At 41.7% G+C, this 19,281-nt stretch overlaps 1 protein-coding gene across 1 annotated transcript in view; it reads left to right on the forward strand.

The window, feature by feature from the left end:
- The first annotated feature begins 4,516 nt into the window (after positions 1-4,516).
- Egfr (epidermal growth factor receptor) overlaps positions 4,517-19,281 on the forward strand; it is a 31,316-nt gene continuing 16,551 nt past the window's right edge. The window contains exons 1-4 of the mRNA XM_080272384.1: positions 4,517-4,619; positions 13,675-13,841; positions 15,856-16,024; positions 17,769-18,091. Of these exons, the coding sequence (XP_080128510.1) occupies positions 4,520-4,619; positions 13,675-13,841; positions 15,856-16,024; positions 17,769-18,091 (759 nt within the window). The 5' untranslated portion in view covers positions 4,517-4,519. The remainder of the gene's footprint in view (positions 4,620-13,674; positions 13,842-15,855; positions 16,025-17,768; positions 18,092-19,281) is intronic.

A 19,281-nucleotide genomic window follows, 5' to 3' on the forward strand; every position in this document is an offset into this window, starting at 1 on the left:
CACACACACACACACACACACACACACACACACACACACACACACACACACACACACACACACACACACACACACACACACACAAAGGAGGAATATGATAGTACACTGGATTAGCGAGTGACAGGAAACATGAAGAAGAAAAGTAGTAACAGTTTGTTCTCTGACGCAGCAGAGATTTTCGTCCTTTGCAGCCTATTTCATGCAGCTCAGTGATAATAAAGAGAATATTATGGCTCTCCCTACTCTCCAGACCACTTCCTCTTGATTAACACCATATTTTAGTGTGCCATACCACCCCTTCATGACTTGCACCATACAGAGTTAATCTCTTTCTACATCAGAGTATTTAAAATGGAAGTATGGTAATTTTAGGCCGACTAAAGGTGGACAGAGTATAGTTCCGGAGGCTTGGCCGTAGAACCTAGGAAATACAGTAGTGCAAAGAATAGCAGGAGAGCGACAGGAAGCACAATGATAAGAGATAATGGAAGGATGAGTAGAACAGAGGACGAGAGTGGATGACTTAAATGTAGCCAGAGAACGGATAGAAAGTGGGTGAACAGTGGCTGAGGTCCTTCAGTGAGTCGGTGGTATAAATAGCATGCTCAAGGCAGAAAATCGCCGTCCCGTTTGGCTTTAGAAATTTCGTAACACATCTTCCAGAGCGACTTGTTTTGCCTGTTCATCATCATCATCATCATCATCATCATCATCATCATCATCATCATCATCATCATCATCATCATTACTTCCCCACCTAATGTTCGGGTTGGGTAGGATTCAGAAAGCAAGGAAAGTGAATGCACAAGGGAGAGAGAACTATCAACTGCATACTCAGTGAAATAGGTCAGGCATTCATTCATATACCCTGGGAGATTTAATGAAGGTTTAGTGTAAAAAAGACGAAGCAGAGTAATCATCACCGTCTTGAGGTTATTAGACAGCGACAAGAACTTTAATAATTAAAACTCAGCAGAATAAAATCGTCTGGCGTCTGCTGTAGGTGGGTGCAGGAGTTGTTCGGGCTGTGTTTGGGCTAATTATATCATGTGTCAGGGGGTAATGGTGATTGGAGAAGAAAGGCCAATCCAATATCCAGTCTTTGTGAAAATGGAAGAGATCAGGTTGAAGCGGACCATACTTTTTTCTAATTAAATCTGTTATTAAATCTATTAGCAAAGCGGTAGTGATTGTCAAGTAAAACCAGTTCAGTATCCCAAGGTCTAAAGAATTCACCAGCTACCCCCTGCAGCATCCAACATGGGCAAAAACATAGTAGCGGAGACGGAGAGTAATCAACATTGACGAAGTTGAGGAGGAGGAGGAGGAGAGGGGTTATTTTTTAATTAAGTGTGCTCTCAGACTGGGTTGTGGTCTTGGAGTATAATCAGTTCACCAGCCAGCAGGGGTGAGATACTGAAGTAGTGGAGACCGAGGGCAGTTGGCATTGATGAAATTGATTTTTTTTTTTTTTTAATCGGTGTCCATGAGATTAAAGAGGGGAAATTTTCTGATGAAATTTGTTGTAAAAGTTGATAGTGATTTTAGTGTAAAATCGTTTCAATATCCTGCATGGGGAGAGTGGAGTAATGGAGACAGTGAGGTACTGGGACAGACGAGGTTAAGAATAATCGCATTTTTAACATTAAAGATATAGTAAAAGAGATATTGAACGTTTGTCAAAAATTAAATCAGCCTTATCCTGTATGGGCAAAAATGGAACGGTGGAAAAGAGAAATTAGGTTGTATGAGATTGAGGAGGTGCGGGTTGAGAGGGGACTTTGTCAAATAATATCTACTAAAATTAAATCAGCCAATATCGAGGATGACTGGACGTTTTCGAGATATTGGTGGAGTGTGAGGGGCGTGGGGGTAGGGGTGAGGGTTGGGGGGAGGGTACGGCTGCAGTAGGACCACCCACATCCAACAAGACCTCAGCCACAAGAAATCGTGTTCCCTTCACCCGATGCGCCATTGTTTCACGACTCTATCTCAGTACTCCATCTCTCACGCGCTTTTTTCCCTCCATTCCTTCCTCTCCCCACTCCCTTCCCTCTCAGCCTCTCTCCTCTCAACCTCTCCCCACTCCCAGCTCTCCTTTTATGCCCATTTGTTGACGTTAATATGCAGTTTTATCTTCGTGGGATGCTTGTGGGCTGTTCGACGATGCTGAGGTGGCGGCATGTTTGAGAGGCTACTGTGGAAGGGGTTGGGTAGGGGGAGTACATGTTCCTCTGATGTTTTGGTGGTGTCTGCTACGTAAGGTGTTGTCTGCTGTGTGTGGTTTTGTCTGCTGCTTGGGATGTCTGCTTTGTGATATTGGGTAATGTTTCTGGCCGATGAGGGGTGCTATAGATATTACACTAATTGTTGTGTCCGTGTGTATTGTCTGCTGTATGTGTGGGTATTGTCTGCTCGGAGGTTTGTCTGTCTGCTCACAGGGGGAGGAGGGGGGAGTGTCTGCTGTGGATTTGCCTCTTATTTCAAGGGTTTCATTCATGTGGGCAGATTTTTATATTATTTATCCTGTAAGTTTTACGTCGTACTTTTTTTCCTTTTTGTGGTTGATTTCGGTATTGTCTTCATTACTTTTCCTCCTTCTTCCCCTCTCTTCTTGTCTTCCTCCTCTTCCATCTCCTCCTGTTTTCCTCCCCCTCCTCCTCCAGTTTTTCTTCTTCTTTTTCTGCCTCCCTCTGCGTTGTGGTTGATTAAATATATATTCCAGATATGATGTGTTATTATTAGAACAAGACCCCTTGCCCAGACCGACGCTCTATCACACACTTGCTTAATTGGACTGAGAGAGAGAGAGAGAGAGAGAGAGAGAGAGAGAGAGAGAGAGAGAGAGAAATATGACAGAACAAAAGGTACTAGTGTATGAAAGTGGATTAAGTTAAAGAAAAAAGGAGAAAGTCTGAATTGGTTAAATTAAATTAAGACTAGCGGAAAAATTGAAAGGAAAGAAAGAAAGAAAAAAGGAAGGAAGAAGAAAGCAGTTGTTAAAAGAAAGAATAGCAAGACAGTGGAATGAAAGAGAGTATCATAGGTAAAAGAAAGAAGACTATCGAAAGAGAAAATGGATGAATGAAAGAGATACTAAGGATAGATGAAAGAGAGAAATTAAGGATAGATGAAAGAGAGAGAGAAATTAAGGATAGATGAAAGAGAGAAATTAAGAATAGATGAAAGAGAGAAATTAGAGGTAGATGAAAGAGAGAAATTTAGGATAGATCAAACAGAGAGAGAAAAGTTGGACAGATGAAAGACAGAAGTGTACTGGAGTGAAAAAAAAAAAAAAAGAAAGAAAAGTAGGCAGGATGAAGAAAAGAGAGAAATATGATAGATGAAAGAAAGGGGGAAAATTAAAGTCATATGAAAACAAGAAAAGTCAAAAGGAAGAAACTGAAATTATGCATGATTGTTCTCACGTCACTGTATATAACAAGAACAGGGCGGGAGGTCAGGGATCGAGGTCAACTACTTCTGCACCACCCTGTGTGTGTGTGTGTATAAAGATAGGACTATACCGGTACCTTTTTGTACGTCTCTCTCTCTCTCTCTCTCTCTCTCTCTCTCTCTCTCTCTCTCTCTCTCTCTCTCTCTCAATACATGAGGTTTTTTTGTGGGAGATGGTTACGTTTGGTGTGTGTCTGAGTATTACGTATTGTATAAAGAATATTGTTTCATTTCGTGGGGCGTAAAATAAAGTATGATGTGAAAAAATTTGATGTGTGTGTGTGTGTGTGTGTGTGTGTGTGTGTGTGTGTGTGTGTGTGTAAAGTAGATTAGTTGATGTCCTCTGATGTAAATGAGTTGATGTCGTGTAAAATAGCTGTGTGATTATTTGCAGTATGGCGTGCATTTACAGGAATGATGTTTGAATTAAGTTGAAATTATTGTTTGTGTAATATAGGTGCGCTTGATGTCTTGCGAAATAAATGTGTTGAAGTCTTTTAAAATAGTTAAGTCTGGTGTGTTTGCGGGTGTGATTATTTTTTAAAAGAATGTCGGGTTTGCTATGTGACGCGATTGTGACGAGACAACAACACACAGGGTCCCACGCCGCCCCCAGAGCAGTGTGTGACGTGCCTCTTCCTTCCACCCTTATCGCAGGTGCTAGGATGACCAAAGCGCAGAGATGAGGCAAGGGTGGGCGGGGGGTGTAGCATATCCCCTCAGCACACCACCTCCGCCCTGTCGCGCCCTCCCTGTCGCAGCATCCTTGTCGCCGCCTTCTTGTCGCAGCGCACACTTCCTGTCACATCATCATCCCCTGTCGCAGTCCCCTTGTCGCAGCGCACACTCCCTGTCACGTCTCCTTCCCCTGTCGCAGCTTCCAACATGCACCCAGCTGTCCAAGATGCAAGTTGAGTCAGGGGGTCGCCTAAGAAACCCCAATGGCTGCCACCCACTCTGACCTCTACCACAAAAAAACTTATAGTGCCATATATAGAGTGTATAAGACGGTATAAAAAAGCGTATATACATGAGAGTTTTATATGTGTGGAGGCGAGGAGGGATGGAGCTGGTGCTAGGGCGAGCGTACCTCCTCCTGGCCATCTGTGTCTCCCTCGCCTTGGGATGGGCAGACAAATCTTCGGACTTCCACAAGGGCAAGAGTAAGTGCATCGTCTTGTCTGCTTCCTTTAACCTTTAGATAAGTCAGACCCTCCAAAGTCTGTTACCGGAAGACGAGTTTCTAAGGTGAGCATTTTACTGTTTTTATTACTGTTTCTGAACACTGGGCTTGAGGTGTGAAGGTGAGTGCTTTACTGTTTTATTTAATTTTCCTAGTGCAAGTATTCTTATGTATAGTATTTGCTTATCAAAATTTACGATAATAACTTTTTAAGATACTTTACTCTCAGTTTCGCAACATACTTCTGACTATTATAATTATTATGATTATTATTATTATTGTTGTTATTATTATTATTATTATTAATATCATTAGTATTATTATTATTCATAGTAAGATGCCAGATGATAAAGGAACGTGGTGTGCTTGCAAACTGAACATGTCAAGTCTTATAGGTATTGTACACCAGCTGTAGAGGGATGCTATAGTCAGTTTTACACCATTAACCCTTCAGCCAGGTAGTGTATTTTGTACCGCATTTTCTCTAACTGCTACCAAACTGCATTACTGAACTTAAGTGTGTCTTTCCAAACTAAATGGGATAAATGTAGCCTTCGATAACTCTTTCACTGACAGACAGTGCTCCGAAAGTGAGTAAACTCGCGTAGAGATAAGAATTAAAAAAAAAAAAAGTTTTAGCCTTGAGGAAGCTAATATGGTTTGTTATCATCTGACGGGACTGGGCTGCTTCCAAATAAGAAATGATTGTTGGAAATACGTTGAGCTTTAATTGACATACCGGTTTTACTCCAGCTTGGCCTAAAATTGCTATCTCCCCGTCTTGAATGTTGAGTTGTCGCAATGGATTGACACTAAAATGCGGTGCTAGTCACGAAGAAGTGCTACAAAAAGGAAGTAGAGTCGCATTGTTGTCTGCCATTGAGCTGCGTGAAAAAAGTTGCAAAAAGGACGAAAATCTAAGCCAGGTTAAGATGAATGGAGTATAGTCACTTAGATCATCCAGTCTGACTACACTGAAAGGAGTTAGGGATCCTTGTCGGGTTAAAACAGACGCGCTATCTTGTGGCTTGTGTGTGTGTGTGTGTGTGTGTGTGTGTGTGTGTGTGTGTGTGTGTGTGTGTGTGTGTGTGTGTGAGAGAGAGAGAGAGAGAGTAATGGAGTAACCTAAGCTAACTCTTCCTCCCGTCCTCGCTCTGCCTCGTGACCGCCATTCTAAGTGGCTTTGGAGAGATTTCGTAACACCTCTTCCTTAGCGATTTATTTTTTTTATACATCACGAACCAGTATCCTCATCATGTTATTGACACAAAATATGTCGATATTAAAGTGATATACAGAAGATAAGATACCGAAAAAATATATACATACATACATATATATATATATATATATATATATATATATATATATATATATATATATATATTAGTGTGCAAGAAACAAAATAAATCCCTAAGGGTGAGGTGTCACTTTTGTTAATACTCGAGATTCCTTTTCCTTTCCTCCTCCCTCGTCCTCTCCACTTCCTTCCTTAGCACTGCCTGTTCCTTTCCCTGTCCCACCTCTTCCTTTCTCAGCCCTACTCCTCTCTCTTCAACCACATTCCCCTTCTCTCTCCATCCTTTCCTTTTGCTCTCGTCTTTCCTTTTCTGCCCGGCCACTGTCGTTACCTTCCCTCCTTTCCTTCCCCTCCCCCCTTTCACCACCCCGTCCTTCATTCTCTCTCTTACCCATCCCTTTACCCCTGTTTTCATCCATACACTTCAACTAAGACACACACTCTTGTTACCCATCGCCTTGCCCCACCCTTGTCCTGCTAAAAGGGTTGATTTCGTCCTTTCTAAGTTGGGAAAAACAGGGACATATTCTTCACAGCTTGAGCCTCTACATTAGCAATTTATATTTCCTTTTACTACTTTATATTCTTGTAATGCATTTATTTTTCTTTCTGCCGCCATCGTAAATGAATACATTGGTGTAACAGTTACAGAAATAAATTGGAATGGAGGAAGTGGGCGAGAGGCTTCATAGAGGACAAGAAAACTAGTCATAGCCTGAGTGAGGTAGACAGTATGAAGATAGACAAGCCAACAGATGAGAGGCAGACTGTGGCAGAGAAAGAGAGAGGAAGCAGGGAGCTGGTAGGGAGGCATGGAGAGAGGTGGCAGGGAGGGAGGCAACCTGACCCGCCGCTGCGTCACGGGAGCCGCGTTGAGTCAGAAGTGGCCCGGCGGGTGGCGATGGTGACCTGACCCCACCTGCCTCACCTCACCTCGCCTGGCTCCCTATCTATCTGTTTCACCTGGCTCCCATCCTCCCCTATCCGTGTATTTCACCTGGCTCTCCTCCTCCCCTATCCATGTATTTCACCTGGGTCCAATCCTGCCCTATTTATGTTTCGCCTGGCTCTAATCCTTCCCTAGCTATCTGTTTTACCTGGCTCCCGTCCTGCCCTGTCTACCTGTTAAATTAGATTAAATCAGGTGAGATTAAAGCATCCTGAAGCATTACACTTGATTAGCTTAGATTTAATTAGGTTACATTAGGACTTAAGATAGCTTAGTTGAGGTTTAGTGTTGCAGGATAAGTTAAGGACTTGGTTTAGCCTAGATTACGCCCTTCAGTACGATGATATATGTATGTCACCTCATGATTATTTTGGAGAAATTTTCCAACTTGAATAAGACCGAGCCTTCATTAACCGTTTTGTAGCAAGAAGTAACCCCCCAAAAATTAAATAAAATCGTCCTTAAGTAGCAAGAATATACCCAAATAGGACGTGTTTTGGCTGAAGGTGGCTAGAAAAATTAGGTTAATTTAGGTTGCATTACTGGAAGAGTCCACACACACACACACACACACACACACACACACACACACACACACACACACACACACACACACACACAATATTAGATGGCAAGACCGCACTAGATTGGAGGCTGATTGAGACAGATGATGGAGAAAAACCCGTCCCTGTGTGATGTAGGCGCGTCTGGAGGCCACTGAAGGCGAGATTAGGTAAACAAAGATGTACTCAGAATGTCAGCTTTCACCACACATTCATCGCTAACTTTGAGCGTATTAAGTGCTGGTCAGGGAAGTGTTTATAAAGGATCAACTCTTAACTATGATCACACGCACACACACACACACACACACACACACACACACACACACACACACACACACACACACACACACACACACACACACACACACACACACACACACACACACACACACACACACACACACACACACACACACACACACACACACACGGTCATAGGTAAATCGAGAGGTTCTTAATCAGCAGTACATATCTAGGCGGGCAAAATAACTTGGCAGTAGCTATAATAAATGGGTGATTCCTCCCGTAAGGTTTAAGGTTTACCCGTTTCACTACAAAGGTCACAGAGAAGTTTAATTAAATCCTTTGATGATAACGGTCGAATAAAACAGAAGACCTCGGTATAGTGAAGGAGTTAAGCTGAAGGAAAGTTAAGAATATAGCCCCAACACTAAGGACCTCCATCCCTTCAAATTTGAGGACTTCCGCACCGTACAATTTAATTTCTGCATATCGTCAGTAATATATCTTACCTCCCTTTATTTATGCATACAGCGGCGATAATACAAGGCCATAAGCAACACCCAAAAAAAAAAAAAAATAAGATGTAATATATATGTAAACTAAATCGCTAAGGAAGAGGTGCTTGGGACTCCCCTTAACCAGCGAGGAAAAGGGCCTCAGTCTTGTTCCGCCTCTCCCAAATATAGCGTTATTGGCGCTTGGGGTAGATAATAATACTCGAGTTTATGGAGGTTACGGTATGAGTGAGGACGGATGAGTGAACTAACTCCACCTTACAGAAAAAAATAAAAAATAAAAGGTGTATTAAGATATTGTTCAGGCAGGTTGACTGTGAGAAAGTTGAGGGAATTTTTTTTTTTTTTTTTTTTTTTAGATATTGTACAAGGAGGGTGAAAGACTGACGAAGAGAGTGTATGTGAGTGAGGTGGAGGGGAGAAGAGGGAGGAGGGAGGCCGAGGATGAGATGGAGGGATGGGGAGGAGAGGTATATGAGAGAGGGGGGTGTGAGTTGGGAGCAGGGCAGTGAAATGGCGGGGGACAGGGCGACGTGGAGGCGATTTGTTTGTGGCCACCCCAAACGGAAATGAGGCGTCTGGCAATAGATAGATAGATAGACAAGGAGTCGAAAGGCTGTTGAGATATTTAAGAAAGCTAAAAGGTTGCTTAAAATATTGTCCAGGGAAGTAAAGAAGTTATTGAAATATTGTTCAGGAAAGTGCACCGGCTATTTCAGATATTGTTCGTAGGAGTACATATGAAATACAGATAACAGGAAGCCTCTTGGTCCGTAAGGAGGGTAACTGTTAACAAAAAAAAAAAAAATCCAAGCGCTAACCTGCATGAGAAAGGGATAGTAATGAAGGATTAAAATGTTGTCGAGATACTGTTCAAGTATTTGGCCCAGAGAAGGTAAAAAAAAAAAAAAAGTCGTTGAGATGTTGAGTGAAATTATACCCACGTCACTGAAGTTGCACTGATTGACTGTGAAGCTACATTTTATGCATTCTAATATCCAGAAGACACCTCGGCCAGTTTTCTTGTTGGTTAAGGATCCTAGCACCTCTTCCTTAACCATTTACTTTCCCAGCTACCTATTAATATCCCCTTTTTTGCTTATATCTTCTTAATACCGACATAGATTGCATGAATAACACAACAGAAAATATTAACGGACTAGAATCAGGAATAAACCGGTAAAGAAGAGATGTTAGTAACGTTCCTAACCTCACTGGAATACCGCACCTGTAGATTGTAGCCTATTCAGCTTAATGAGGCCTCTATCACCATTAACTCATACTATCACCCTTATCACCATTAACTATGACCAGTAACTATCACCATAAACCCCCTTATCACCAGGCAACTCTAGTACGTGTTCAACGCTGACGCCATACGAATTTCTTCGGCTGAAAGTGAGTTACAGGAGCGCGAGTGTTGACTATTTGCCATCCTTCTAATTGAACGTATATTGACTATATTAACAACTTAAAACTATTATTTTTTCCTGACACTTAAATTGGCGTCTTTTTAGGATTAGATAAATGGTTAATTAGATCATCACACACACACACACACACACACACACACACACACACACACACACACACACACACACACACACACACACACACACACACACACACACACACACACACACACACACATTCTTGCTCTCGTTTGCTACTGGAGCATTGAGTGCTCAGTAATGGTTGATGAAAATTACATTCTCAGTCTCACGGGAATCTTGAGAAGTAATTAAGCCCAGGAAGTCAACAACTGTTTCATTTAACCTATTGACTGATAGTATTTCCCTCGAGGAGACCAAAATTTTCTGGTGTTTGGTTGAATAATGACTAAATAATAATCATCATCATCATCATCATCATCATCAGTCATCTTCAGCCTGCCCTTTCTCACGTAAGGACTAATCCAAGATGTTCAAGAAAGTTGCTGTTTGATTCATTAATTAGCTAAAGAAACAAATAAAGGTTAATTAAATCAAATATCTCGGATTAAATAACGAGTTGCAAGTTCCTTAAGGTGAGAAATTGATAGATTCGTTAATTAAAAACCCCTTCAAGCTGTTTCTCTTTCTTGGGCTTCTGTAACTCAGTCTCAGCTGAATAAAATCGACTGGCTTTAGCTGCAACAGAAAACTAGACTTGTCATGGTACCGGTATTAGTACTCTAAAGCATCCATAAAGCTGAACAAAATCGTTTGGCATTTTCAACATTAAAATACAAAGAGAAGTGATCACGAAAGTTAGGCCCTGTTCACACCAGGCGTTTTTAAACGCGGCGTCTACCACCAGGGAAACGCGACGGTAGACGCCGCGTTTCCCTGGCGGTGGACTATCTATCTATCTATTGTCAGACACCCTAATCCCGTACGGGGTGGCCACAAACAAATCGCCTCCACGTCGCCCTGTCCCCCGCCATTTCACTGCCCTGCTGCCAACTCACACCCCACCCTCTCATATACCTCTCCACTCCATCCCTCCATCTCATCCTCGGCCTCCCCCTCCCTCTCTCCCCTCCACCTCACTCACATACACTCTCCTCGTCAGCCTCTCACCCTCCATCCTCTCCACGTGGCCAAACCACCTCAGTGTGTTCCTCCTAACGCTTCCTATCGCATCCACATCCACACCACAACGCTGCTTTATATCCTTATTTGTCAGCCTGTTTCTCCATGTGACTCCACAGGCTCCTCTTAAAGAACTCATTTCCACTGCTCTCACTCTTGACTTGTGTCCTTCCAACAACGTCCAAGCTTCACTTCCATACGTTAGAGTTGGTATCACAATACTGGTATGTAGTAACTTTTTCACTTCCATGCTCACGTCCCTGTTTCTTATCACTGTTCTCAAGGAACCAGCAACATTTCTTCCTAAGTCTACTAATACCAAGTCGGTTCACTTTCCCTCAGGGCGCAGGGAGGCGTGGCTTGTTCGTGACGTCAGTCGGTTTAAGTAACAGAAAATGTATAAAAGGGCAGTCTCAAATCAAACATTTATAGTAAGGGAAAACGAAGAAGGGGAAGATGTGCGGACTCGTTTAACCGTATAACATAGCAGTAGCACCTCTATGCCTTCCCTCACACCTCCATACCTTCCCTCACACATTTCAGTCCCTTCGCTCACTTCGGACTGAAAATGTGTCATGATCTGGAGAGTGCAGCATAAACCACTCACCACCACGGTCAGGCGTCAACTGAACTTCGGTTTCATGCCTGCTGACGTCACTCGATGCTCCGCCCCCCGCGCCAGCTTGGAGTCTTGGACCCGTTTTAGATGGAAGTGGTCCGACTTGGAATTAGTAGACTTAGCTTTCTTCCATGTTGTATCCTATCAAGTACTTCACACTCCAAACTTCCATCCTTACTCATCACACTCCCCAAGTACTTAAACGTACTCACATTTTCCATTTCCTCACCATCCAACCTCACTGTGCATTCACTGAATTCAACTCTCTCAAAGACCATCACCTTACTCTTCCCTACATTCACCTTTAGATTCCGTTTCTCACACACACTCCCAAACTCATCCACCAAGCCTTGCCGCTCCCCTTCGTCTTCACTTAACATCACAGTATCATCTGCAAACAACAGTAGAGAAAGTTTCCAAACACTACCCTCTCTCACTAGGGCCACTCCAACATCCACTGTCCTGCCTTGTATCTCTTTTATTACCCCATCCATGTACAGACTGAACAGCCATGGAGACATGACACATCCATGTTTCAACCCAACCTTCAAAGAGAAAAATTCACTTAGTTCACCATCCACACGCACTGCAGCCTTAGCACCATCATACATACTCTTCACAGCATTCAACAACTCCCCATCTACTCCATATATTCTTAATACTTTCCACAGTCCTTGTCTATCCACCCTGTCATATGCATTCTCCAAATCCATGAAGGCCGCATACAACTTCTTTCCCGTCTCTAGAAGCTTTTCCACTAAAGATCTAAGAATGACTATCTGATCTACACAACCTCTTCCCTACCTAAAGCCTCGTGTGAACATGGCCCAAATTCCTCGGAGTCAAGGTAAGAATTTGTTAGGTTCGTTAATTAACCTTTTATTTTATTTTTATTCCTGCTACCTTCAGACGATTTTACTGAACTTAAGGGACTTTTCGAACTACAGGGGTTATGTATAGCCTTCAATAACCATTCGGTACTACGGGAATCTCCGAAGCCGAGTAAGATCGTCCGACAGTAAAAAAAAAAAGAAAAAAAAAAGAAAAAAACGCGCGTGGAGGTTAATGAAAGACTCCTCCAGGTTGCTTAAGAAAGAAGTGACCCTGACTTGTTTAGCCGCCAACATCAGAGCCGTGAGTCACAGCCAGTTCTGTCGTGTGACCTCAGGGAACTGTCCAGATAAAGTGGCTGACGTACGGATGAATTTACTTCGAAGTCGGCGCCATGTTTAGGGCTCTTAATTGCTTGTTACGTCGTACCTTCAAGCAAAAGAAATATGGCCAGTCCAAGGAAGACATATGATTTACACTTGTGCACACTTACACCATGCATCTTCACTGGTTTATTTAAAAACTCCATGAAATTTATTTTAACAGAGGTTGCAAAATCTGTACGACCTAAAAACCGCACATAAGTGTTGGGATACCCGATAAACCTAGAGTTAATCTTTTTCTATTAATGCTAATATATTATACTAGCCCTATAAAGGCATAAGTTCATAATTAAGTGCCCATATATTTCCCGTAAACATTCTAGACTAAAGCGATAGGGAGCTATAAAACGCTGATATAGGAAATGGGAGAAATGGAGTTCCCCCGAGCTAAGCCCTGTATTGGACTATATAGCCCCGCTAGGGTTACAGGAGCGAGCTACCACTCCCGGCACGGCAGCCCGGGCGAGGCTCGAACTCGCAATCCCCCGATTACGAGTCCGGCGCGCTACCACTGTGCTACCGCGCCCCCCCCCCCCCCCGCTGATATAGGGAAAAAAGAAAAAAAAGGACGAGCTGATAATTGTACTTGACGTGCATTGACTGTGCTGGAAAGAGAAGCTTTCACATAGCGACAACGATATGACCGTGGATATGACCTGGTAGCTCCGCAGTCCGCAGCCTCGACATAAGAGCTTCCTTAGTTGCCTCCCTATCCCCCGAAAGGAAGATGGTGGACTGCAAAAGGTAACAAACGAACCTACGGCAGTAAACCAAAGAACATGTGCCTTGCGATCCTCGCTTTGATCACCCCAGGAAGGGTATATAATCCAGTCCTCTCAGCTTCTATATTAGTATCTTACGTTCAGTTTAAAGTACTTTATATACGCAGTTGACTTAATTCCAAACGATTTTTTTTTTCAGATTTGTATTCACATTTAAGCACAAGTATCTTAGACGTAATATATTCGTGTGTACTCGTACCCACCATAATATCATCTTTGCATCTCCAATAAACCTAATCCTCTTTTTTTTTTTTTTTTTTTCCCCCTGCCACAGTCTGCATCGGTACCACTGGGCGTATGTCAGTGCCCTCCAACCGCGAACATCACTACCGCAACCTCCGCAACCGCTTCATCAACTGCACCTATGTTGATGGCAACCTGGAACTGACGTGGCTGCAGGATGAAGACCTCGACCTTTCCTTCCTTCAGTACATCCGCGAGGTAGGATCGTGTGTGTGTGTGTGTGTGTGTGTGTGTTTACGAGCAGTAGATTTAAGTGAATTTTCGAGAGAGAGAGAGAAACTTCAATTTGCATAATCAGTACATTGCACTTATTTAAGTGTATTAACTTTCCATTGCAGCAGAACTTATTAATGTACAGCATTCTAGTCTGCACAACTCATTCAGTCTATATTGTATTCGGCAGCACTATATATCATCCCATTATGTTCTGTCCTTGTCGTCCATCCAAAGAACTTAAATATCACAGAAAGATTAACTAACATGTTTTGTGCCTTAGTACAGCATCTTGCATCCATTACTTGAATGTCTAACCTAATCCTGGCCTTCCTCCTTTCGTCCGACCTCTTGATATTCCTTCCTTCATCTAACTTTTCTTCCTTCGTTTATCTGACATATCATATCCTTCCATCTCTTATTGGACCTTGTTTTGACCTTTCACCCTTCAGTACATCTTCCTTCCATCTTTTGTCTAACTTTATCATGTTCTCCCTTTGTAACATTTCCCCTCACACTCTTGTGACGCCCTACAAACTTCCCCATCACAAAATTAACTTCCATAATACTAGCGTACATAATATGTCCTGATAAGGAAATACTTCACAAACTTTGATCAGACTGAAAATTGTTTTTAGAACCCACCGAACTGTAATGATTAGATGTATCTATAGCACTGTTATTCTCATCTGATAAAGATCCTAAACCCATCTTCAGCCCATTTGATGGCCAAATGCAATCAGATTGGAGGGTAAATTTGACTAGTAATCAAGGAGACTCATTCCTGTGTCATGGCTAAGGCCAATTGAATTCATTGCTACCACAACTTTTTGTTTAAGTTATGGGAGTGGCCTAATTCCATCAGATGAAAATAAACTGACAATAATACAGCAGATCCATGATCCTGAACTCCACCCATAATATTCAAGTGATGTACATTACATCACTCCTTCATAATACGAACATCTGTCATCAACATCATCATCGTCATCCATAACTATTTTCTCACATTGGCTAAGGGTGAGGTAGGATCTAGAGGTTAAAATATTTTAGATGGAGAACTTGCATAAAATATGCCAGTTGAATGGGCCACACACTCATTCACTCACATTTCCAGCCTCTGACATTTTGACTCCACCTCACAGCATAAGCATAAACACCTAAATAGCTGCATCATATTCATTCAGCTTTATCCTTGCTCCAGACTACAAATATTCTATTTGTGGAAATGTCCACTTCCTTTATCCCTAATAACCAATAAGGAAATAGCCATCTTATCAGCTGAGCCAGCAGCAGCTGCATGATCTCTTGATCAGTTACCCGGTAATGCATTTTCATTTCATTGTTATTACATTTCACTATGTCTTTAACCTGCTCCTATGAACTTTTATCTCAATTCCCTAAGTATCCTCTAATAGTCATTCATTGTTTATTATATGGCTGAGCTATTAAAAACTTAATGGTTGACATGCAGTGCTGCAATGCATGTCCCATAGTTTGTACAGTATTTGTTTGTGTTTAAGTTTTGGTGAAACATTTTTGCTGAAAGGACACAAGGCAAGAGTGAGAGGAGTGGAAATGAGTTACCTGAGAAGAACAATTGGAGTCACTGTACTTAGAGAGATGACAGGAAGTTTGAAGGTGTGATGATGCTGTGGATGTGCTGGAAAGTGGTTTGAGGGCGTAGACTACTTGAGATGATTTGACCACGTGGAGTGAATGGATGGTGAGAGATAAGACTGTATACGAGTGAGGTGAAGGAAGAGAGGTGAGGCAGACTGAGAACGAGTTGGAGGGACAGGGTGCAGAACTGTATGAATGTGAGTTGTGTGAAATGGAGGGAGTGCATTCTGATTGCAGAGGACAGGACAGTGTGAAGGTGATGTATTCATAAGCACATAATAAACAAGCCTTGCTACTGCTTCTGTAATACAGTATGTAAGTTTCCCATCATTTTCCTTACTCTTGGCTTTAGACATTTTCCACTTTCCTTCAACAGGTGACTGGCTACCTGCTCATTTCACATGTGGATGTGAAACGGATAGTGCTACCATCACTGCAAATCATCCGGGGCAGGACACTCTTCGACCTCTCTGTTAAAGATGAGAGTTTTGCCCTCTTGGTGACACTGTCCAAGATGCACACCCTGGAGATGCCTGCTCTCAGAGGTGGGTTATAGTGACTCTTATGTGTAGCTAGGAATTAGGTCACCGTAACAGATGTATATGTATGCATATAGATTTAGTGCTATGAAAAGTCTCTGAAAGTGAGATTGAGGGTAATGTTGGAAGAAAGCAGATCATAATCCGAGAAGAGGAAGAGAAATGTTCTAAGAGGCATGTGAGGACAAAGTAGCCTGGATGCAGTTCTTTCATAGTCATTCTCTGTCAGAGGGGTTCTTAAGAGGGAGCATGGTATTTGAGATTACGTTGATGATAATGTTGATGATAAGTGAAGTTTTCTTTATGGTCATTGAATTTTTGGTATTTGAGATGTTTATTTTGTGTGTTATTGTGGAGCTTAGAGTTAACAATTTGGGATATGATAATTGTTGGTCAGTCCGTATAGGTTAGCAGAGGGTTAGTGCCCCTCCTCATAAAACAGCTGACCCGTAGACATGCTGGCCACCCTTTATGGGATCAAAGATCTGGCAATTGATTGACTGGTTGATAATTATTGGAAACGTAGTACATAGTTGTACATGGTATTACAGTTGCAGTAATCTTAATTTTGATCACTTCTGTTTGTGGAGAGAACAAGGAATTTTTTTTTTAAATAGAGGTTTTTGCAATATTAGGTATAGTACTGTAGTACAGTAAACCCTCAATTATCTGGCATAATTCAGCCAAGCCCTACACTAGATATTGCAAAATGCCAGATATTGCATAGTACCCCCCCATCAGATCAAAATTCAGCATTGAGCCAGATATTGCAACATTAGCTGTCTCATCCCCCTATCACATAAAATACAATAAAATAATGATAAAATACAGTAATATAGCATCATTTGGCTACCGTGTATGAGCTGATTGCAATACCGCGACACTTGATATTGTGTAGAACCACCGGTTACATCGCATTTCGGCACCGGATATTGCTTTAATAAAGCCAAGCTAGCAGTGCTGGATATTGCATTGGGCCAGATATTGCATCAATGGATAATTGAGAGTTTACTGTAGTCATAATGGTTATGATCATATTACTGTATTGATTATAATTTTTACCTTGATCTGTGTGTAATGGGTATCTTGTGATGCACATACATAGGTTTGTTTTGGAAGGAATGAGTGTATACTTCTGTCAGATAACAAAATTAAACAGAATATGGTACTGTATTATAGTTTCATGACTGCAGCCAAACTTGCAAGACGTATAAAGATACATATGAGTACATTGAAGACCTGTTGGCCCAAAATGAAGTTGTCTGCTTGATAAAAGTAATACACTGAAGATCAAGCCAACTTGTGTGAGAAAAGGATTATAAAGAGGAAATAATGATCAGGATGGCAGTGAGTTTGACATTTAAGATTTTATATCATTATGGTTTACATTTGATAAGTTTGCTAGGCTTTGTGTTCAGTGTCAGTGAGTACCAGTAATTGTTCTGTACCATGCCTGATACAAAGAAGGTTGTTGTTGTTGTAGCCCCATTCTTACTTGAATGTGAGCCTTGTGGACTGCTGGCTGAGGTTACCTTTCTCCTACAGTCCACCTTCCTCCTTTCAGGAGATAGGGAGGTAGCTGAGGGATGTTTGTGCATATGTATGGGTGCCACCATACAAAGACATCCATCTCCAGCACATGATACAGAAAGCAATACCAAATGATAGAAATCTTGGCAGTGGTAGCAGACTAAAAGACTGTTTTTAGTATTTGAATACCATAGAAGTTTTATGAAATTTTCTCTTCCAGACATCTTACAAGGGAGTGTTGGTGTCATTAATAACTACAATCTTTGCCACATGGAGACTATCGAATGGGGAGAGATCATGACAGACCCTGAGGGACAGTATATCTTCGTCTACAATTTCTCCGAGCCTCAGAGAACATGCCAGTGTGACAAGGCTTGCAAAAAAGGGTGCTGGGGTGAAGGCGAACACAACTGCCAGAAGTTCAGCAAGCTTACATGTCCACCCCAGTGTGCCCAGGGGAGGTGTTATGGTACAGGGCCTCGCGACTGTTGCCACCTCTTCTGTGCTGGAGGATGTACCGGACCAACTCAGAGAGACTGCCTGGTAAGTTTTTAAATCTTGGTTGTTTTCATCTGTGCAAATATATGTAGTGTCTGTCTGTCTGTCCTTCATTTCTGCTGTAAATGAATGGAATCTGGCTTATGGTTTTGTTTTCATATTCCATTTCTTGAATAGCTGTAAAAAACACATTTAAGTGATCTGTGTAGGAATAACTTTCCATTCCATGGTATTCTCATAGGGATACAGGGCCCAAGGCTGGACAAACATAGTCCAGAATATTCATGGTTCAAAGATTGACTCATGCATCTGGCAGCATTTTCATGATGGCATAACCTTCTGTAACATTAAGAGGCTGTGAACTGTTGCATGTAAGGCACAGCCATCACCCTAACTTAAATACTCTATCACTGTACTTGCAGATTACCTGTTTACAGGAAGAAGGTACTTTGCACATGTTATACAACAGAGAGATCAAACTAAAATGAGCGAGGAAATGCAAGAATGTGTTAATGAGTATAAATACAGTACACTTAAGGCAGACAGTTCAGTTCACAACAGCTAAAGCAAGTAAAGAACAGAAATGAGAAGGAGGGATCTTAGAAAATATAGTACTTTAATGAAAATTAAAATGGCCATATGTTTAGAAAGTTGCTTAATCAGTGTGTCCTTTCTGTTCTGACTTAATAATTACAGTAGATACCTGGAGCTTGGGAGTGCTCAGAAATACTGATGATGATCTTAGATGTTATAAGAGAATGTAAAGAAGAGAGCTACTTAGATGTGGGTACAGACAAAAGTAGAATATGGAAGTACAATACAGTACATTAGTACAATACTGGAAATCATAATTGTTAATTGGTAGGTCACACTTGCTTAGAATAAACACCTGATGGCAAAACAGGTTGATGGCATGGCAGTCTAGAGATGAAGTAAGAGGAAGAAATGAGGAGAGAACCAGGTGCCATCTAGATAAACATACACCTAAATGATCTCAGCTGGTTTCTCTGATAAGCACATGTCCAAAGCAGTTCATTATTATCACAGATAACTTTTTCTTTCCTTTCTTCATGTTATTTATTAGCTTAATTTTCAGTTAATTGTTTGGTAGTTGCATAAGTGATTCAGTCTCAGTATGTGACTAAGGCTCAAGAAAGTTTATGAGTACAGTTCCAGATGGCAGAATGAAATCTTTAAATTTGACAAGATGGGACAAAATTAACTAAGAGGCAGCA

This window comes from Coenobita brevimanus, chromosome 50 (genome assembly GCF_032717465.1).
Source record: "Coenobita brevimanus isolate Jiangsu-jjx chromosome 50, ASM3271746v2, whole genome shotgun sequence".
Lineage (NCBI taxonomy): Eukaryota > Metazoa > Arthropoda > Malacostraca > Decapoda > Coenobitidae > Coenobita > Coenobita brevimanus.